Source organism: Sciurus vulgaris (genome assembly GCF_902686455.1).
Source record: "Sciurus vulgaris genome assembly, chromosome: 3".
Taxonomy (NCBI): domain Eukaryota; kingdom Metazoa; phylum Chordata; class Mammalia; order Rodentia; family Sciuridae; genus Sciurus; species Sciurus vulgaris.
The window spans coordinates 63,434,098-63,457,069 of NC_136463.1; the positions used below are offsets into that span (position 1 = coordinate 63,434,098).

Consider the following 22,972-nt stretch of genomic DNA (forward strand, 5'->3'; position numbering starts at 1 on the left):
CAGGGAGCATCCCCTCCCTCCCACTGCCCCTGGATTTCTAATTGCATCCATGTAGATACACTAGTTTCCTTGCACTGGTTGAGGACAAAGTATGGACCCTGGTCCAGTGTCCCTGACACATGGGGTAGAGCTTCTAGTCAGTCCCCCTCACTGGGCAGGAGGAATGCCAGGAATAGTAGATATAAAAGACTGGTTACTGGACTGAAAGCTAGATTACCATCTTCAACCCACAATTTGTCAATCCCGAACAGTGCCGAAGACTATAATTTTCTAGTCAATGCTTGATCAGCAAGGTCAGATAGAAAAGTGCTTCCTTAAATATTGGTGAGACCTCAGCCAGAGAATCAAGTGAAACCCAATTCCTATCTTCTGAGACTAGGGAAGGGGAAGGAAAAATGCATCTCAATCAGTGGGCCTCAGAGGAAGCCATTCTGTCTGTTCTCAGCAACAGGAGTCATCCAGTCTAGGGTTGGCCACTTCCTCTTGAAAGAGGAGAGCTGAGGATGAAACAGACAGGGTGGCATCACTCTTGGGCTCCACAAAACCTCCATATGCTACATCTGCACAAATAAAAACCAGGACCACAGCTGCAGGCCAACTGCAACACTGCCTGGAGAAAGATGTGCAGCAAATGCCAAGCGGTGGGTTGCAGCAACTGGATAGATAATTAATATGATTAGGAACACACAGCGTAAGCATGCTCTTGCTGACTGAAAAGCCCAGTAGCATAATTACTGTTTTCTTACTGGCTCACTGTCTGCACACATTTCAAAGCCTGGTTGGTGTTAGACTGCTGTGTAAACATCAATAAAATCCCAAAGTGCCAGATCATCAGCATTCTTAGGCACAATGGCTTTTCTTTTTTGTGTTTTCATTCTTTTAAAGATGCATTTCGGGGTTGCAAACATTAGGAAGAATGATCTCCAGGCCTTGGACTAATCTCTGAGTTTGTAATGAGTTAACATCTCTCCCAAGTGAACATTTATTATGAAGGCTAATTAATTGCTTTCCAGTTATAAGAATGCTTTGCATTCAAAGAAAGTAGGATTCACATGCAAAGAATATACTGTTTATTAAAACAAAGTAAGGGAAACAAAAGGCTTTTCTCTTCAAAATTCTGTTTAACATAGCTTTAATCAAGAAGTGAAACACACGAACACAAGAAATATGTACAGGTAGACAGTGTACGTTCACCAAGCAAATGCAACATTAATTGAAGTGAAAACTCTAGCAATGCTTTGTAGTTGCCTGGATGTCCCTAGGGGACAGCAAGTCAATGCTTATCAGCCATCCTCAGAAGAAACAATTTTGATTAATATCAGACCCATCTGACGCAGTCTATTAAATCTATTAAACCCTGAAGGAAGGATAGTCTTCAGATATAAAGATATGCCTTTGATTAATAATTCTACCCTACTGCCATTTCAAGCTTTAATGACGAGGTGGCACCTCCAGAGAGGCTTTGAATTCCAGGAAGACACACTGACTCAATGCCTGGGTTCCAAACCACCACTTCCTAGCTCCCCACCCCAGGAGGAACCCAAGTTGAAGGTGTCACCACTGGAGAAGCAAAACTTGAGTGACATAATTTATTTCACTGTTTGCCGAGTTACGGTCAATCACGTGTAACATAATTGTTGCTTGAAGATAGTGAACTTTTAATAAAATCAACAAAAGCCTGAAGTCAGAGGGAGGGACTGGGGCTATAATACCTGCCGCTGACCCCTGGGTCTGATGGTTTACACTAAAGCCCTCTAAGCACTTTGTCCTTTGCCTGGGTCCCAAGAGGTGCTTAGCGGGGAAACTGCCAGTCCACCACAGAGGTGCTCTACACTCTGTCAGGTGGGGACAGGAAGAGATTTTAGCCGATTTCGAACTTCTGCCCAATCAGCACTGCTCTCCTACATTGCTGCGTTTCTCCTGATGTTCATGATCAGTCTTCTGCCATAGTCTCTGTAGTCCACGGGCTTCACATCCATCACGGTGGCCTTAATTCGAGACTCATCCTTTGAAATGGGAAAAGCAGTTTGTGAGTGATAGAAGCCCCGGCATGGCGCAGTGGTGATAACCCGCTTTGCTTCAGTGATTTCAACAAGGCCAGCAGGAGGAAACAGACACACTGATTCAGAGTTCAGTAATTCCCACAAAGAAAACACTGAGTGAGAGCCTGGCCCAAAATTCTCAGGGCTGGGACAGTGGCCAGATCCCTGCTTTGTGCAGGCCCTTTCCTTCCTATCCTCAGGCTCTCAACACACAGAGACCTCAGTCTAACTGAAGGGACTTTGAGGAGCATTCCTAGTCTTTATTCTTTTTACAGAGGGGTGAATAGAAGCCCTGAGAGGATAAGTGGACTTGCCCAAAGTCACTGTTTTGAAAGCTGATTTTCACCTCAAGAAAAGCTGAGCTGTTGTCAAAGAAAAAGCACCTGTAACAGAGGAAGTGGCCCTGTCGCAGCTCTGATCAAGACAACCTCTCTGTACTTCACTTTCCTTGTCCACAGCAGGAGGGGACTTAGGTGCCCCTAAAAATCCCTCCTTAGCCTAATCCACTCCTTCACATCATAGCATACTGTTATCTGGCACCTATCTCATTTAATGCTTACAATAACAAACACATCTCACACAAAGTCTCAATATACAGAATGAGTTAAACCCTGCAGCTGGCAGAGATTGGTAGACTTCTCCCCTTCTCACTTATACATTTATCTCCAGGGACCGAATGGTGCCTTTAGAGGCAGAACAGGGTGGTGCCCAGAGGTTGCATGGTCCAGCCAGTGGCTCTCACACTTCCAAGTGCTCAGTAATTCTAAATATACTGATATTTACAAAAATGGTTAGGAGCAAAACTTGGAAGCCAAACAGTTCAGGTTTGGAATCTCAGGTCTGTTGCTTGCTAGCATGAGACTTTCAGGTCAGAGACTCAATCTCAGCATGCCTGCATTTTTCACTGGCAAAATGGGGGCAACAGCAGCTCTGACACAGGGGGTACTAGAAGGATCAAGTGAGATAATACATGTAAAGGATGTAGGACAGTGTCAGACAGTGCTCAGTAAAAGCTGCTTATTATGCTACACAACCATAGCACATGGGCAATTAAAGGAATTTTCAAGGTAATTTTAACTACATGTGGTCTTTGTTTCATATATTGATTAAACTCACAGGAGCTGTGAGTCTAGTATACAACATCACCATTTTTTATCAGTACACAAACAAAAAAACGAACCGAACAAAAACCCAGGTTTTAATGGAAAAGGCCATTATAGCATTTCCCCGCCGAGGTGTTTAGATAAGACATTGAGCCTAGGTCTGTTTCAGCTGAAAATGGGGTCAGAGTGCCTCAATGCAAGGAAGATTCAAGTAATGAACACAGGGTGCTCAGCACTGGGTCTGGTATTCAGTAGGCAACAGTCACTTCTCCCATAAACCCTCTTGTCTCTGGTGACCTTACTTACATTGTAGGTTTCGAGTTTGACCCTGATTCTGAATGTGAAAGATCGAAAGTTGGCATTCTGGAAAACTTCTTCAAATGCCTGCTCATTCTGTAAAAAAACAAACATAAAAAACTACATATGGAAACTACTGGATTACTTGTATAAGACTCTGTGTGTGTGTGTGTGTGTGTGTGTGGTGCCAGGGACTAAACCCAGGCTCCTGCACATGCTAGGAAGGTGCTCTATCACTGAATTACATCCTCAGGCTTTTTATTTTTCAATAAAAAGTTTCCCAGACTGGTTTTAAATTTCCCATCCTCCTGCCTCACCCCTGTAAGTAGCTGGGATTACAGGTATGTGCCACCACACCTTTTGAAGACATTGAGAAAATTATCATCCCCGTTGGCTTGAAATTACCAAAAAATGACTTACAAGTGATGTTGCATCACATAAAACTATTTAAGTAGAATTTATTAAAAATGTTAACGCTCTAGAGTACCAGTCTCCCTTCTTAGTTCCATGACCTCCCCTCAAACAAATACTGAAGGACACCCAAGTTTCTTACATAAAATGGCATAGTATTTGCAAAGAACCTACACACATCCTCCCATACACTTTAAACCACCTCTAGATCACTTCTAATACCTGATACAATGTAAACACTATGTAAATAGCTTTATACTGCATTGTTCAAATAATGACAAGAAAATATATGTGTTCAGATCAGACGAAATTTTTCTTTCGAAAAAATATTTTTGATCTCTGGTTGGTTGAATTTCAAATACTGACTGTTATCAAATTCACAGAAGCAGAATGATGGTTGCTAGGTGCTGGGTCCAGAAGTAGGGAATGGGGAGCTAGTGTTTAATGGGCACAGAGTTTAGTTTATAAGACAGAAATGTTCTGGAGATGGATGGTGATGATAGTATTCAACAATGTGAATACAGATAGTGCCAGTTAATTACGTTTCAAAATGGTTATAATGGTAAATTTTACATTATGTGTATTTTACCACATATGAAAAATTAAAAATACTCCTAGAAAACACATTTCTAAGACTTCAAATGTTTTTGATGGAATTAATGAGGCCAAGAACCTTCATTATGAATTAAGAATTGGGTGAGAAAGTTGGATGGTGGAGCACACCTACAATCCCAGACACTCAGGAGACGGAGGCAGGAGGATCTCAAGTTCAAGGCCAGCCTGTGCAACTTAGAGATGCCCTGTCTCAAAATTAGAAATAAAAGGGCTGGGGATGTAATCCAGTGGTACAACACCCTGGGTTCAGTTCCCAGTACTATCAAAAAAAAAAAAAAAAAAAAAGAGAAAATCAGGCGGGAAAACACTCAGAAAATGTAAGTTCAAGTTGTCATATATTTCTTTATTTCAGCCTCTGTATTGATAAATACTGATTTGGTAAGTACATATGGACAAGAACGGGCAAAGGTCCAGGAATGTCTAAAAGCAGTCCTTTCTTGTTTGCATTCTTCAATACTACTTAAGTTTTTGTATTTGAAAAAAATTCTGGTATGCAAAAATGCATAAAATAAACATAATAACTTTACATATAAAACTAACAGTTCCTATAAGAAAAGTAATTTGCAAGCCATAAAGAACATGAAAATGGTTTTATCATATGGACTTCTTTTTGTAAATGCTTTTTGACCAAAAAAAAAAAAAAAAAAAAAAAAAAAAAAGCCATTCTCCAGGTTTTCAACATGTAATAAAACAATGTGTTAAACCTAAGAAAATTATACTAGCTGCCATTATTCTTCCAGATTAGGGAAAGCATGAATGCATATGACTTTCAAGTCAGAGACTCAATCTCAGCAAGCCTGCATTTTTCATTGGCAAAATGGGAGCAACATCAGTTCTGACGTGGGGTACTTTAAGGATCAAGTGAGACAATGCATGTAAAGGATATAGGACAGTGTCAGATATTTTATCAAAACCCTGCTTCAAAATAAAAAATAAACAGGGCTGGGATGTAGCTCAGCACCCCTGGATTCAATCTTCATCAATCAATCGGGGGGAAAAGAGGCTTTGTGTTACATGGACCCTGTGGAACTTGTAATCCCAGCAACTCAAGAGGTTGAGGCAGGAGGACTGCATGTTCCAGGACAGCCTGGGTAACTTAGTGAGACCCTGTTTCAGAAATAAAAAAGGCTGGGGGTATAGCTCAGTGGTAGAGCACTTGCCTAGCATGCATGAGGTCACAGTTCCATCCCCAATACCACAAGGAAAAAAAAAAAAAAAAGCCACTATGCTTCCTGAGGGAAGAGTTTCTATATGTCCTATTCACCAGCAGTAAAAATAGTCAAATATAATAAGCTCGTACAAAATCCTAAAAGGCTGACTTAAGCCTTAAAATCTGATATGAAAATAAAGGACCAGATGAAATACATAAAAGACACTATCACACTTCAAGGTCAATTCCATTTTTTTTTTTTTTTTTTTTTGCGGTGCAGGGGATTGAACCCAGGGCCTTGTACTTACGAGGGAAGCACTCTACCAACTGAGCTTTATTCACAGCCCTCAGTTATTTTTGTAAAAGAACTTGTTGCTTCTAGTAAAGCAAGAGAATAGAGAATATATTTTATATAAAAATGCATAGAATAAACATAACTTTATATAAAACTAATTATAGCTTTATCATACACTTTTTTTAATTTTTACAGACTGCATTTTGATTCATTGTACACAAATGGGTACAAACTTTTCATTCTATGGTTGTGCACAATGTAGATTCACACCATTCACATAATCATACACATACATAGGTAATAATGTCTGTCTCAGTCTACTATCTTTCCTTCCCCCACCCTCTCCCACCCTGTTTTCTTCTACACCATCCAAAGTTCCTCCATTCTTCTCTTGTTCCCCCCTGCCACCCTCCACCTTATGTATCATCATCCATTATCATAAAAACATTTGGCCTTTGGTTTTTTTGGTGGGTTTGGCTTTATTTCTCTTAGCATGATATTTTCAACTCCATCAATTTACCAGCAAATGACATAATTTTATTCTTCTTTATGATTCAGAAGAATTCCCACTGTGTATATATACCACATTATCTTTATCCATGCAGCAACTGAAGGTCATCTAGGTGGTTCCAACAATCAAGCTATTGTGAAAGTGAGGCAGCTATATCATAGACTTTTTGAAAAGTATCACATGACCAAAAAAAAAAAAGTTTGTTCCAAGGCTTTCAACATGTACATTAAAAGAACTTGTGACTATTTTCAGAGATCTCATGGACAATTTAAAATAGAAGTGGGGACAGAATCAAATAGAACCAAGGACAGAAAGAAAAAAAAAAAAAAAAGGCAAATTCTTTTTTTCTTTGTGACCTTTATAAGTATTCCAATTTGGAGGAAATGTTACGGGGGGTGGTGGGAAACACACATTTATAGATGGATACCAATTTTCATGGCCTAGAAAATACAGGTTTTATTGGTCTTCTATGTTATATGTGAGCAACTTACTTTCCTAAGTTTAGCATAATCAGTAGTCTATTCTCTGCACTAAATAATCCTAATATGTAAAAATTCAATTTATAAAAATAAAATGGGTAAAGTCATCTTATGAAAGAAAATCGCCTCATAAGAACTGTATCTGATGATCTGAAATAGCAAGCACCTCACATGTGCATTTAAAAGAGAATTTGACTCTGGAAGGTATTTATTATATTAAAAAGGCACACCTAAACTTTGGGTTATTTAGAAGAATACAATCCAAACTTGAGTGATCGAAAGCATACACTCTCTCTATGGAATAAACAGGTGTTTTATACTTAAAAGTGCTTTATTTTGTCAGGCCGAGTGGCACACGCCTGTAATCCCAGTGATTTGGGAGGCTGGGACAGGAAGATGACAAGTTCAAAGCCAGCCTCAGCAATTTAATGGGACCCTAAGCAACTTAGACTCTGCCTCAAAGTTAATAATAAAAAGGGCTGGGAATGTGGGTCAGTGGTTAAGTGCCTCTGTGTTCAATCCCCAGTATCCCCCCAAAAAAATGTGCTTTATTTTTAAAGCTTTTTTTATATATCTTATTTCATTACCTCATTGTTATGCCCATCCAAAATGGGCAAAATTAGACAAAAATCAGATGTGATCACAAATCAGTGTCAGACTAAGAAATGATATACAATACCCAAAAGAAGCACACCAAAAAATAATAGCAAAATAATGCTCACTGTTACGAGAACTATTACAGCTGTAATAAAATACACAGCTAACCTTCTCTTTTAATTCCCCAAGATAAGCAGTGTTTTGTCCGAGGATAGCTTCAGCAGACTCCTGGAAACAAGTCACCCACTGATTTTCTTGAAAATCTGCAATATTTGCCTAAAAAACATAACTCTATTATTTCAACAAAGAAGTAATAAAGACACAGTGAGAATGAGAGTAATTTTTTCCACTCATTAAAATAATTTCCAAGGGAAAAAAATATTATCATTACACATACATGTGGTTGTCAACTTAGGGTGATTTGACTTAACAAATTTTCACCTTATATGCAAAATCATAACCATTCAATAATTGTTTATCACATTCAGTACAGTATACAATAAATTACATGAGATTCAAGACTTTATCACAAAACAGGTTTTATAAGCTGGGTGTAGTGATGTATACCTGTTGCCCCAGCAACTTGGGAGGTTGAGGCAGGAGGGTCACAGGTTTAAGGCCAGCCTTAGCAACTTAGCAAAACCCTGCCTCAAAATAAAAAATAAAAAGGGCTGGGAAGTAGCTCAGCACCCCTGGGTTCAATCTTCATCAATCAATTGGGGGGAAAAAAAAGGCTTTGTTTTGCATGGTTTTGCCCAGCCACAGGCTATTAAAAATGTTCAGAGCATGTTTAAGGTAGATAAGGCTAAGCTATGATGTTTGGTAGGTATAGTGAATGAATTTTCAATTTAGAATATTTTCCACTTACCAAGAGTTTATCAGGATATAATCCATTTAAGCTGAGGGGCACCTGTACTACATTCCTTCTAAAAACTATGAAAGATACAGCAGAAGTTTAATATGTAGGCTATGGATATGTGATTTCAGAGCTCAGTGGGGACTGAGCTCAGCTAAACTCACCTCCAGATGCAATGGGGCTATGAACTAAAGTTGTTTTTTTTATTTTTATTTTTTTTCCTTGTGTTGGCTGGAGACTGAAACCTGGCCCTATGAACCATGTCCCCGTCCTTTTCATTTTTTTTAAAATTCTGAGAAAGGTTCTTGCTATGCTACCAAGGCTGGCCTCAAACTTGCAATCTTCCTGCCTTAGCCTCCAGCTTCCCAGTAGGAATACAAATTTTTTTAAGGGCTTCTGATATATTTACTGGCCAAATCATTGTGTAGAAAAATGCAAGAATGACTGTTTCCTTGTATCTTTAACCATTTAGTTACTATCATGAAAAAGAAATGACAATCTTTACAATACAAAAAAGCAACAATCCCACATGAGCATGTGGTCACATTCCTCTGAAGTCAGCTCTACCATGGCTAGAGGAACAGAGTATGCCTAAGAGAAAAAAAACTAAATATAGGCACTGGCTGTAATAAGTACAATTACCTCTCTCCAAAGTGCCATTTCAAATTAATACATCTTCATAACTGTTAGCAGTGACTGCCACCAATACTGTAGTTGTGTGACAATGCACAGAAGACTGAAATCAGCCAGGGCATCTCAACGTAACTTTCTGGCATTAAAAAAAAGCTTTTAGTAGCAGAAAACAGACTGCTATTCAGTTGAGTGAAAGGCCCTTCCTTCCTTATTTATAGAACAGTAATAAGCTCTTCAGCACTTACTCATCTGCAAGCTTCCTACCACGAACATTCTTGTTTCTGCTGTTGTATCCACAGTGCCTGACACGTGTAGTGACTCAATAAATACCACAGTGCTTCTGCATCTACCCATTTCTAGCTACCGACAAGATCATGCGGTATTTAAAAATTGGCAAATTCACTGTCAACACTTTTCACAGCGGTACAATCCATTCTGTTGGTCAATCACTTTCTTGTTGCAGTCCTGAGTTGGGCAAGCCTGGTACATACAGTTCTCTTTGCGAAGATACACCACTGTTGCCACAGAGCTAAAATAGTCTGCCTTCAGAAGAAAATAATGACATGAAACACTGAGCACCAAGCCTACATTCAGGATTGGACTCAATGGCAGCTCAAAGTTTATATATAAGTGGTAAGTATTTACATGTACTCTAATTCTCAAGCTCACAAAGTGAATACAAAGAATCATGCACTCTGTAAAGTGAATACAAAGAATCATGCACTCTGTAGTGTCAGAAATAATTTGTACTACTTACAAAACCCACAAAGGTAGTAAGCCAAGTTCTAAAGCATATCATTCCTTATCAACGTAAGAATAAATTCTAAATTAGACTCAATTAATTAAAATTGACGTTGTTTACATCTTTAAAGACTATAGGCAAGATAAAACTTGTTCCTCCTGATCCTCTGACCCACCAGAGGCCACAAATCTAGGAAATACAGAATAATATAGATCATAAAAATCTAAAGCAGCTATGATTAACCATTCCTCCCACATGAAAATCAAGGATAGTGATTTCTAGGGCCTAGAATCACCTTTATCTTTGTCTAGCCAGGGATAATGCAAGCTTTTTCTGCTAAAAGCTGGACAGTAAATATTTTAGGCCTAATGAGCCATTCAGTAACACAGTCTATTGCAACTACTCAATCCTGCTATTGTGGGGCAAGAACACCCACAGATAACATGCAGATGGAAGCATGTGGCTATGTTCCAATAAAACTTCGTTTATAACAGGTGATAGGCTAGACATGGCCCATGGCCTTGTTTGCCAACCAATCCCTGGTCCAAATCATCAAATTCAGTAGAATACAAAAATACCAACGTCTAAAAGCTGTGCCTTCTAAGTGGAGAAATCATCAGTAAATCTAATAAGGGATAAGTCGTGTTTGGGGGCTTTTTGTTGGTATTTGTCTTTTAGCACCCCCACAGAGGATCTCAGATGAATAATTTTTTGATTTGTGTTTAGTACTGGCAGGAAGCAGTTCCCTCTGGGTGTACCCTGAATTCAGAGTCAGGTTAGCATCACTAGGGCTTTCTGATATCTCAGACAAAAAAGACATCACAACGTGGATGAGCTGGGGCTAGTACCCAGTTTAGATGGTTCTAAGGCTCAGATTTAGCTGAGCAGTAGAACACATGCCCAGCATGCATGAGGTTTTCTATATTTTTGGGTTAGGTCCAGATTCAAAGCACAACCTGGAAGTCTAGGTACAGACAGGTACTATATATGCCTGATTTCTTATTACATACTGTCTACCTTTAGATTGAGCAAGAATTTGGGTGACAGGAGAACCAGAAGAACGGTTGTTCCTATGAAAGGACAACACAGATTTGTCCAATGTTTCATTATCAAGATGTTATGTAACAGCATCATAAGTTGCTATTGATGAAAATGATGGATGGTATCTACATTGAAAGGAGACAATGAGGACTAACACCTATATTGTTTATGATGACAAGAAAGGAGCAGGGATTGCTATTTAGGGAAGCATAAAAGAGAACTAAATGATTTAAATACTGAACTACTGACAACAGGTTAGATCAAGATGGGACAAGGGTCCTCAAGTATAAACCTTGAAAGGAAAGCTACAATGAAGTCAAATACCAGAGCCAGTTCTCTCAGGGTACACTGGCAACCCGGATGAGAGGTTAAAGCACTTGGGAACTGCCGAACACTTGACTGTGAGTCTGACTAATGCTCTGTTTAAAAAATGTCTCCGTGATATGTGACACTTTGATTTTCAGGAACAATAAGAAATGATAAGGATCTGAAGTCAGTTCATATTATTATACAAAGCTGGTCATTAACACTTCTTCAAGATCTAAGAGGTTTTCACATTTTCTGCCTCAACATACCAGAGGGCTAAAACATATTCCCATCTGTAAGCACAGCCCCTTCGCTCTGGTGGTGACTCTCAACCATTGTGTCACCCTCTAGGCAGAGCCCTGGGTAAGAATTATGGCTCTGATCAGAAACCAGATTTAAAAACAAACCAGTTTTAAAACTCATCTCTTTGTACACACTTGCTATGTTTTTGTGAAAAAAGTGAGGAACACAAGATACCTTGTCACCTTGGCCCAGATTCTCTGATTTAACCTCATATAAGGTTTTCCAGTTGGTGTTGCCTCCTCCTACTCCTCCACTCTTCAGATCAGAGATGGAAACACCATCTAAGGCTTGTCCTTCTGAGTCAAACCTGAAAAAATAAACAAGGGCAGGCACTTTATGTACGTCTCAAATGTGCTAGCTGTTTCTATATACCACATACAAACTCTCTGCCCGCCACCCAACTTTCACATCAGTCATGATCATATGGGCTGAAGTCAGTATCTTCTACTATACCCTAAGTCTACTGAAGAAATAAAATGTCCTTTATTATCTCATTTAGTTTGATGCCCCCCAGTGGTCAAGACAAACAGTGCCAAAGTACCACAGACCCTCTTTCTAAACTAGTCATGCCTATCAATAGTGACTGTGCTGAGGCCTCAAAACAGAAACTGGGAAAATCAAAAAGAAAAAGTAATAATGTGGAGCTCTGGTACAGTCCTTTGGGCTACTAATACTAATGCTCATCTCAGTTGGCAGATGAAGATGGAACTCAGAGGTGCTTTATCACACTGAGTGGCATCCCCAGTTCATTTTTTTATTTTGAGACAGGGTCTCCCCTAAATTGTTGAGGCTGGTTTTGAGCTTGAGATCTTCCTGCCTCAGCCTCTTGAATCATTGGGTTTAGACGGGCACCATGGCTGGCAGATGCATTTTTATCATCACTGAAATGTATTAGTATGAAAAGAGGCAGTTAACATGTTGGAAGAGGTTAGCCAAAAAATATTCCTATGGTGAATAACTTATAAAGCCTGATAGAGTCTCAACAATTTTAAAACCCAAAGTAACCTAACAGAAGGCATTATCTCCTTTTTTGAAGTCACTTTGTTAGTGTTGTTTTACTTATGCCAATAATAAACTTAATTTGTATTGAATCATTATTAAAATTGATTATACTTCCTAACCACCTATTAGTTGATATGAAGGAAAGGAAACCAGGTAGAAGGTGGTTCTGGAACACACCTATGGCAGTCTGAGATTGAAAACATGCCCAACATGATCCAAAAGGAGAATAACTAAAAGCTAACCACATAAGGAACAGGTTCCCTAAAAGAGACCATCTTACAGAACGGATGTTGCCCTAAGCTGCAGACAATTGCCTTCTCATTCTGTCAGGTAAGCAGCTAAATCCGTCAACAGAGGCACAGCAAGGTCCATAAATTAGCTTCATCACTACTAGCTACACAAGTTTACGGTTTCGAAAACTCCAAGGAGACATTTGCCACCAAGACAGCTCATCAGGAGTCAACAGAGCAAGGAGAGAGGCAGTCCTTCTTACAATAAAAATTCCACTTTGTTAGAGTCAAGATCTAAACATCACTAATCCTTGCCTATGTGGAGTATGTGCACTGAACTTCTCTTTGATCAATGCCAAGTTATTTTGTTCTGGGGACAGCCATGTCTTTTTATGTTGCCAGGGATCACAGTTATTGACAAGTGAAATATGAACACCTTAAATGTGGGCACACAATTAACCTGGGGTCGAACTCCAGAGCTGGAAAGCATATCAAGCAACAAGAACAAACCAAAGCTGTGGTTATTTCTAGTCATACTATAATGGGCTCTGCCTTATAATACAATGCCAGCTACCAGAATAGTTAAATAGATATATGTGGACTGTATTAGGGGATGGCTAAAGTAACATACATAAACACTCCAAATACACTGCATGAAACTATTTAAATACTAGCACTACTGGTTCACATTAGACTCAAAACAAAGTGAGGAGTATGAAATATATGCTAGTTCTGGAGTTACTTAAACCCTAAGACAGCTGGAACCTGACACACATGCCCCTGTGACTAGCTATACAAATTATTTAAGCCTGGGTTAGTTAAAGTGCTTTCCCTGACTGCATCAATTCTTGCACACCATGTTTCAGGGTGAGGTGCTTTTTTTAAAGTAGAGTCTTACTTAATGTCTTAAAGAGCTAGATATTGTGAGATTTTAACAGGCTCTCCTTATCCCTTGAGTGCTTTGGGAATAACAAAAAGCCCACCGTTTCCACCATGCTTTACCAGAGTCCAAATAATACACACCAGAAGATGTGACTGGCACCAGAGACTCCAGAGTAAGAAAGCCCGTTCTCCTACCACACCAGACACCCGTAGCTCACACCCAGAAGTGAAAGATGCCCTCCGTGCACAGTCCTTCCCCACACCGTGGCTACAGTCTGGTTATACCTTTTTCTGGCAGGATGGAGTGACCTCCATCCTGTAACACTCACATTCTAACTGCCTCCTTGGACTGTCCAGGTTTGTCATGGGATTATGAACTTTTCAGTTTAAGGACTTTAAAGTCATCCCCTCAAAAGGGATAATACCTTCAAGAAATATGGAAACTGCTACATTTAGTAATGTAGCAGTTTGGCAAAGAACTTCTGTTTGGCAAAGAACTCACATACTGATAGTAACCAGTTCTTCTCAAAGCCTGGGCTAAATAATTCATCTTGGTTTAGTCCCACAAAAACCTACCAACCACGAAGCTTATAGGCCTCTGGGATGTCAGGATTCACAATGATAGTGCTTGAAGACAATACGGAAAGGCTCCGTCCACCAAAATCGGAAACTCTGGCTCCTTTAATCGCCATCACGGGCTGTCTAGAACCATCAAACTTGTCAGCCTGCAAAATGAACACCAAATGTGCACAAATATCACCGGCAAGAAGAACACAGTATATTTTATGGAAAACAGTCAATAGTAGAGTGAATATAATCAATGTAAACAGAGTCTATACAAGATAGACCTCACACACACAAATCTGCTCAGAGATACATGAAAACTAATCTATCACTACTTTCCTAGAGTTAAATGAAAGAACACTTTAACCACAGAAACCTGAAATCACAGCACATTACACAAATGTAAAAGAAAGGATTTCAAATAATTGCTCAAAGGTACAAACTCTTTGACAGCCCCATGGCCAAAGCCCCACAACTGATAGAAGACAGTCCACCTGTGGATCTTTCTGCTCAGTGCCAAGTACTTACATCTTCTCCCCACAGAGTAGCATTCACCACTTTCCCTGACATGTCCATTAAATAGATACTTCTTTTAGAAACTTCTCTGTTGTTAGACTTTATTGTGATTTTAGTAGCATCTTCATAGCTCTTGCAGATACCAATTATGTCTAAAGCACATAAACAAAGTTTTAGAAGAGGTCAAGGTTCCCATTACAACATGAACAAAGGCTCAATGACAATATCTTAAGTCTTTCACTTCCCCATACACTGCAAATAAAACTAATCATCACCACTCTTTTTCTCAAACTTGGACTTACCTACAAGTGAGTCTTTAGGCTTGTTCTCTAAATCACTGATCCCTGTGAAATCAAACTGAACCGTAGGTAAATGGTGGTCATCTTCACAGGGCATGACAGAAGTCTCATTATTGAAAGTCATCTCATAGTCATTTTTAACAGCAGAGAATTGTTTGTTAGCAATCTTCAGGGTGCCTTTTGAGAAATAATACACCTGTAAAAGAAGCCAAGTCACTAAATACAAGATTATTCATCAAACTGGACATAAAAACCCTTTACCACCACAAACCCTCCAATGACGGGGAGCCCCCTTGTTCTCACAGAACCACCGAACTGTGTCAATACTAAATCAACGCTTTCATACCTTGTTAACTTCAATAAGGGGAAAGAACTTGTCCACTTGCTCATTGAAAGCAGTAGCTCTGATTTCACCCTGTAGAAGTAAATGAGGGCAGTTTAGGATCGTGGTGTTCGACACTAAGTTCAACCAATGAAAAGGCAGGCCACTTTAGCATCAAGATGACACCTTTGAGCAGTGGCACAAACACAAAGTAGACCACTGAAATGGTTGCAGATACCAGAAACCCACATCGTACAGTCAGACTCAAGCTGTCAGCTAATAAAACAAGAGTTGAACTAACTGATCTGGCAATCATGCTTTACTAACCTCAAGTTAGAAACTTAAAAACAAGTTTAATATTCTGACAATAAACACATTTTACATACTAAATGACACGATCGAAGCCCACAGGAAGGGTGCTATACCCGGATGATTCAGCAGCTTCTCATGCTTACAACCTAGGTGATGAATTACTTCACATTTAGGAGTCACTGAAAAAATGTCACTCAAGAGATGTTTCCAAGTTGCTTATGATTTGATTTTCACTTTTATATTTCAGTCAATCAAAATGTCACAGATGGCTAGGCACAGTGGAGCATGCCTGTAATCCCAGCTGCTCGGGAGGCTGAGGCAGGAGGATTACAAGTTTAAGGCCAGGTTGGGCTATGTAGTGAGAACTTGCCTCAAAATAAAGCTGGGAATATAGCTCAGTGGCAGAGTTGCCCATAAGTTTGGTCCCCAGTACCACCAAGAAAAATAAATAAATAAATAAATAAATAAATAAATAATAAATAAATGCTCAAATTTTAGTCAACTGCCAATTAGAGGAACATCTGTAGAAAATTAGGTTTTGATAATAATTACACCATCTTCCATATAAGAGAAAAATATAAATTATTCTTTTCCCTCACTTTTGTGGGTTCAAGCAAATACAAAATATGCAGCAGTCTGAAAAGAATACTTAAAAGTCCAATTTTACAATCATAAACAAACTATGGACAAAACAGTTTCAAAACTCAAGATTCCATGGCTTAGCAATTTTTGTCTTACCACCAGGGTTCTGTTTCATTTAAATAAAGCATATAGAAAATCTCCCCAGTCAGAACCCATTTCTCACAAACCATTCACTGTACAAGGTGGCTATTGTCTGCCTTCTGTTGGGGGTCAAAGCTCTACTTTGCTCATTAGCAGATATCATATTCTAGGGCTTCAACTAAGCCTCCACAAATCAGACAGAGCATCTCAGGTTTCTTCTACCCATGAGGCAACTTACACATTTCGAAAACTAATTTCTACCACAACAAATGCTTTCCTTTAAGTTCAAGGATTTTATTTATGACCTTTAACCCTCTACCCCAGATAGCATCAAAGAAGCAAAACCACATCTCCACCACATAGGCCAGCAGAGCTGAGCCTTGGATACACCTGGCATATACTCACACTTTCATCAACTAGTTCTATAGAGAAAAGTTTCCCTTCTCCTCGAGAATTGCTCCAGGTACGGATCTGACTTTTGTTGGTAACACGAGCACAAATAGTCCACCTAAAAACCAAACAGGTCACATTAGTGTTTATTCCAAGTATTTTTAACTTGGAATAAAGATTAAGTAAGAAACCATCTTCCTATGGTCTTATCTTATGCATATTCCATTTGTCAATGTCAGGTGTACTTTAATCCAGCTAATTAAAACCCCATGATGACATACAGATTTGACAGTTTACAGGACAGGCAAAGAGTAAAACATACAAGGTGATTTAACACTAACTCATTCTTCTGTCAAGTAAGTAAATGTATAAACTTTCTCCCTTCTCCAAAAGCCATCACCAAGGCAACAATCTCCCCTTAATGGAAGGATCTAAGCTTAAAAATGCAGTAATACCAGCAATTACATTTTGCCACTATTTTCAGTTTTGGGAACTGATATAACTGGTATCAAACTCCTGTATCATTTCTAATGCATACCAAGTATAAACACAAGCTACAGAACACTGTGTCTGTGGACCACCAAAAGAAAACACACTGAAGCTATATGACCTTGATAAAGGCCATTAAGCTGGGCATGTTGGCACATTTCCATAATCCTAGCAACTCAGGAAACTGAAGGAAGAAGATAAGAAATTCAAGATCAGTCCCCTAACTTAGTGAGACTCTGTCTCAAAATAAAAAAAACAAAAAGGGATGGGGTACAGTTCATTGGTGGAGTACCCTTGGGTTCCATCACTACTTCTGGGATGAACAAAAAAGGAAGGAAGGAAGGAAGGGGCCCAAGAAACAAGACCCAAGCCTAGAAACCATCCTTAAAAGCAGATGCTGGGCATACTGGGTTCCTTACTTATAATTTCACAGGGGAAATTATTTATATCATCAAATACTGAATAAATAAAAGTATATCTGAAAGAATTCTGGAAAAAGAACTAATTTTCAATGCTGTAGTTAATTTTTAATGGAAAAAAAGTCACACAAAACAAACACATGTTCAGGGTATATTTATGTGATTAATACAAATAAATTATCTTAGCCAAACTAAATTATAGTAATAATTTTTAGACCCAAAGTCACCTACTTATATGGGATGAAATGCCTTCTGAATTAGCACATTTATTTTTATTCCTAAACCTAATGATCAATTCTTTAAGCAGTAAATATTTTTAATTTCAAATTCTTCGAAAATGAATGAAACCCCTCAGGCTATGGCAGATTGCTGTTTTTGCCATTCTTTTTGATAGGAGAGCTAAAGGTTGTTATAATTCATAATCTGCTCCCACAGAATAAAGGAACCCGCTCTACATGTGGTGACTCTGTTCACACCTATGTCACACTAGAGCTCACTATAACTTCCTATACCATTTTGTAAGTACATTCTGTACTTTACCTATGCACCAACTCACTTGGACTGGTAAGGAGTGAGGCTGGCGATGGGTACCACTTTGGATTGTGTCCCCCCAGAAGGATGTGATAGGCTGGTTCCTCCAGGTTTTCCAAAAGTCTTTGAGGCACCAAAAGCCTTAGGTGCAGTGGAACCTTTACAAACAAACACAAAAAAGTTATTCAAATAAAGTTTTATAATAATTCTTATTGCTGGTAAGCCATTGTGAAATCATACAAAATTAAAGGCAAAGTTTTTCCTTTACAGTGTTTGAGAGATATTCAATCAGACAGACTAAAACAAAAGACCAGAAAAGACAAGTGGAAGGAAGGATGGGCATATAGTAGTTCAGGAATCCATTTGCTGACTTAAGCCCTGAGATTAAGATAATAATGGTAATGCATCCACAAAATTTTCCCTTGCATCAATGGGCAAGATAATGGGCCAGAGAAGAAAATCAACTTTCTTGACTTGGAAAACTAATGATAAGTCATTAGTCTCATAAGAAAAAAAGAAAAAAGAGGAAAAAAAAAAAAAAAAAAAAAAAAAAAAAAAAAAAAAAAGCAGTGGCTAAGGATATAGTACACTAATAGGGCATGTACCTGTCCAGCATGTGACAGGCAACAGTTTTGATCTCCAGCATCAAAAAAAAAAAAAAAAAAAAAAAAAAAAAAAAAAGTCTAGGAGAAAAGGAATCTAGAGGACAAACATGGGAGGTGAAGGACACTTATCACAAATGCATCAGTTTAAAACACCACCACAGGATGGAAGAGTCTATAGGATGGTATTTAGTTAGGAGCAAAAGGCAAGAATCAGGTTTTGGTCAAGATATGTAAGTGGGTGGCACATGCTTGTAATCCTAGTGACTCAGGAGGTTGAGGTAGGAGGACTACCAAGTGCAAGTTCAAGATCCCATCACAAAATAAAAAAAACTGAATTAAAAGGGTTGGGGATGTAGCTCAGTGATAGAGCACTCTTGGGTTGAGTACCACGAAATAAATAAGCAACGGAGGTGAGTGGTACTGTGATGCCCTGCCTAAGCCTGTGTGGCTGTCCTGCAGTATCAGTAGATGAGTTCTTTTATATGCACATTGCATCTCTAAAGCTTCAACCTCCTATTCAGAAAATCTAACTTAGTTCAATGATTTCCTACATTTTACACCAAAATGTTTCTTTGGAATAGAATTTGGCTAAAAATATAAATCCACCATTTATTTACTGAATTTCTGCAGCATGCACATTCTACATATTTGTAGCACTTAGTGAGAAATACACACAGGAGTTTCCCAGATCCTAAAATTTCCTATTCTAATTGGGGAGTCAAGACACACACACACACACACACACACACACACACACACACACACACACACACAGAGTCATAATGACCTTAAGATGATGCTAGGAAACACACATACACTTGGTAGAATATATGTGTGTGTATATACATACATAATATAAAATACACAATTTTATCACACATACAAGCATCCATCCATCCAATTTTTTTTCCCACCCAATTTTCAGTACACATGCAGTCCATTTTCTTTCACTATCCAATGTAAGGAACATTATATTATCTTTAAAAATAAATTTCAGTGTAATTCAACAATAGACAAATGGAAAGGTGAATCTACATAGGGAGAAGAAAGAAAAAAATAATATACTACTTATTTCAGTCTAAGGGAGAAGAAAGAAAAAATAATGTAGAGGATTTTTTTGTTATTTAGCATTTTGGATATCTATTCCACTACCCCTTTAATAGCACATAATTTGAGAGCTGTGTTTAAGTAGATTCACTCATAACAGGAAATGGATTGATGAGAGATACACAGATATTACAAGATAGATAAAAACAAAAAAGACCAAAGGGGAAAAGTCACATGTCCTAAAAGTTTCACAGAAACATCATGACGTCTTAACCCTGCTTTTCTTAGAACCCTGCATTGAAAAATATAAACTAATAGTGGAAGGCAAGAAAGGAAGAGGTGTAGGCGATGTTGTGACAGAAAAACGAACTTCTAAAAATAAATCCAACTACATTCTACAAAGTGTTAAGTCTCACTGTTGACTTCCAGAGCAAGTGGTACCTAAAACAAAGGCCAGACAATAAACAAAATGATTCCATCAGGGCCTCTCAGGACTAGATGAAATGAAAGTTAAAAGGAAAAATTATTTCTCATTCATGAGTCTGACACACAGAACCTATGACCAATATAAATGATTTTGTCTTCAAGCAAACAACAAATACTCAGGAGAGCCCAAAGTGAGAAACTTGGAGAGAGACAAGCCAAATTTAATAAGTGGATCCTAGATCATTAAAAGGTGAGAATTTAAAAGGTTTACAAATTCACAGGCCGAGTATGTCAAACATAAAGATGTGAGAAACCACTAGATGAACGTAGCTGAGAAGGGTATATGATTCTGAGAAGAAAAGGCATATTGTTAAGTATCTTTAAAAGACTTTCATTTTTTTTCAACCACACGCTCTATAATAAGAACTGCAATTATTCTTTGCAACTCTGTCGTGAATGGCATTTGAAAAATTCCCTTTAGTCCGGAGTAAATTTTAAGACATTAAAAAACCTTACATACACAACCAACACATGTCCAACACATAGCAATCTTACCCACTCCTGAGCTCCCATTCTGTTGTTGGGGTTTGCTGGTTGGTGGATTGACTGCTGAGACGGGAGAAGGAACTACTTGCTGCTGCCCATGTCCTGAAATTCAAAAGGGAAAGGCCATTTTAGTGCAAATAATTTGAGCTAAGAGATTTAAATTTAAGTATAAAAAAATACTCCAGGAGAGTGTAAATTTTTTATTTCTTATAGGTCAGAATTCATGCTGGGGCATTCAACTACATGTGGTGAATTTGCTACGGTTCACTTTTTGTTTTCCTTATAGAGAAGGTTGGCTCCATTTACCCTTCAACTGCTCATAATTCATAGTTTTCAGTTTTAATGAAATTTTCCTCTAAAGCCTTGCCCACTTCTGCAAGAACCTGCAGTAAAGTTAGTGGGCTGAATCTATGACACTACCACTATTTCCATAGCAACAAATAGATGTCATCAACAGAACTGTGTGTTCATGGCAGGATCTATCAGAAGAGAAGGCTGGGTGGTAGGAAAACCTAAAAGCAGTTCAATTGTCTCTGAAGTGCTCCTGCTTCAAAGGAAAAAGAGACATTCAGAAAGGACTCTACCCTTTCTCTCCCAAAGCAACCTTGTTTCACAATTGACAGTTGGCAGAAAATAAGAGTTGAAAGAGTCTTAGGTACCGTGAAGTGCTAGTGAACTGTCACAGCAGGGAGAGATGAGAATGGAGCTCAGAAGCAGTTGAGTCAAGGAAATAGGAAGATTAAAAGGAGAGGAGGGGAAATGAACATATTCCCCAAGCAGAAAATAAGAATTTGCCCCTTGCCCTTTATACAAATGTCTACAGATTTGAAGAATGTTAAAATTGTAAAACACGCCCTGTGTTTTAAAGTATTAGATTTATGGAATTTGATTTTTCCTTTGTAATTGGTTTCAATATAGAAGTCAAACTCATCTGGACTGCTCCCCAAAAGTGCTTGCAGCACACAAGAGCAGCTCAGAAAAATGTCCTAGAGTATCCTAAAACATTAACAGTGAGCAGAGCTAGGGGAGCTCCCCATTGCCACAGACTCTGTCTTTGCCTTCTTCAACTGCTGGGTTCAAGTTCCTGTTGGACTTACCAAGGTCCTAACTCAAGTGGGCATGTTACATACTGATTTAATTTACTTCTGCCACTATAACAATTAAGCCGGCACAGCTAAATGAGACATAACTGTGTCATCAGAGTACAATAAATTTAGCATAAAGTGAAAAAGGTTAAACAGAATTGTCTATTCTTTAGTTCTTCCTATGGAGAGAAAAACTGAGAGATCTTATTTATGTAGAAAAAGGACCTAGATTATTGACACAAATTTTCATGCTTACTTTTTAGCTTTTCCATTATCTGAATTTACAAAGTGTCACAGAAAACCACAAGGGAGAACTGTCTCCTTTAACACCGTGTCTTGTGAAGAAACAGTTTTAAATTCTTAAGTGAAACTTTCAAAAAAATTGGTAGGGAAAAGATGAGTTGCCCAGTAAATAGTACTGAAGTTAAGTGGTTGGGGGAAAAAAAACAACTATCTTTACTTGCTTCACAAAATACATAAAAAAAAATAATAATAATAAAATAAAGTTTAAACACTTAAATATGAAACTATAAAATATAAAACCCCTACTATCTCCTACCCCAGTTCCTCCTTCTCTTCTATACAATCTCAAAAACATCTAAAACTATCTAAACAATCTAAATAGTCCCTTTTTCAGGGCCAGGGAGAAGGGCAAGGGGAAATACTAGGGAACGATATTGACCAAACTGTAGTGATACTGTATGCTTGTACCAATATATAAAAATGAATCCCATTATTAAGTATAATAATAATGCACCAATTAAAAAATATGGAAAAAATGTCCCTTTCTCAGGGTCTTTGCTGCTTCACATACTAGTTGAACAGGATACAGTCACTGGTTATTGCTAATCACATGTATTCAATTTCTATAAAAATGTAACTGAGTCAGTCAGGCCCGGTGGCATATACCTTTAATTCCAGCAATATGGGGATTGGAATTGGAGACTGAGGCAGGAGGATTTCAAGTTTGAAGCCAGCCTCAGCAATTTAGTGAGGCCCTAAGCTACTTAGCAGGATCCTGTCTCAAAATAAATAATAAAAAAGGACCAGGGATATAGCTCAGGGATAAAGCACTCCTGGGTTCAATCCCCAGTACGAAAAATAATAAAATTTTAAAGAGGTAACTGAAACAGTCACATACACAGAGACAAAGTAGAAAAGTGGTACCAGGGATGGACAGGAGTGAGAACTGGGAGTTCATGT

At 38.4% G+C, this 22,972-nt stretch overlaps 1 protein-coding gene across 1 annotated transcript in view; it reads right to left on the reverse strand.

Moving 5' to 3' along the window:
* Positions 1-1,055: 1,055 nt before the first annotated feature.
* Positions 1,056-22,972, reverse strand: part of RPA1 (replication protein A1) — a 47,858-nt gene continuing 25,941 nt past the window's right edge. The window contains 14 exon segments of the mRNA XM_079130854.1: positions 1,056-2,006; positions 3,452-3,538; positions 7,669-7,776; positions 9,354-9,377; positions 9,379-9,396; positions 9,398-9,532; positions 11,556-11,688; positions 14,072-14,220; positions 14,588-14,727; positions 14,878-15,070; positions 15,221-15,289; positions 16,637-16,739; positions 18,086-18,218; positions 20,694-20,786. Coding sequence (XP_078986980.1) covers positions 1,902-2,006; positions 3,452-3,538; positions 7,669-7,776; positions 9,354-9,377; positions 9,379-9,396; positions 9,398-9,532; positions 11,556-11,688; positions 14,072-14,220; positions 14,588-14,727; positions 14,878-15,070; positions 15,221-15,289; positions 16,637-16,739; positions 18,086-18,218; positions 20,694-20,786 — 1,490 coding nt within the window. The 3' untranslated portion in view covers positions 1,056-1,901.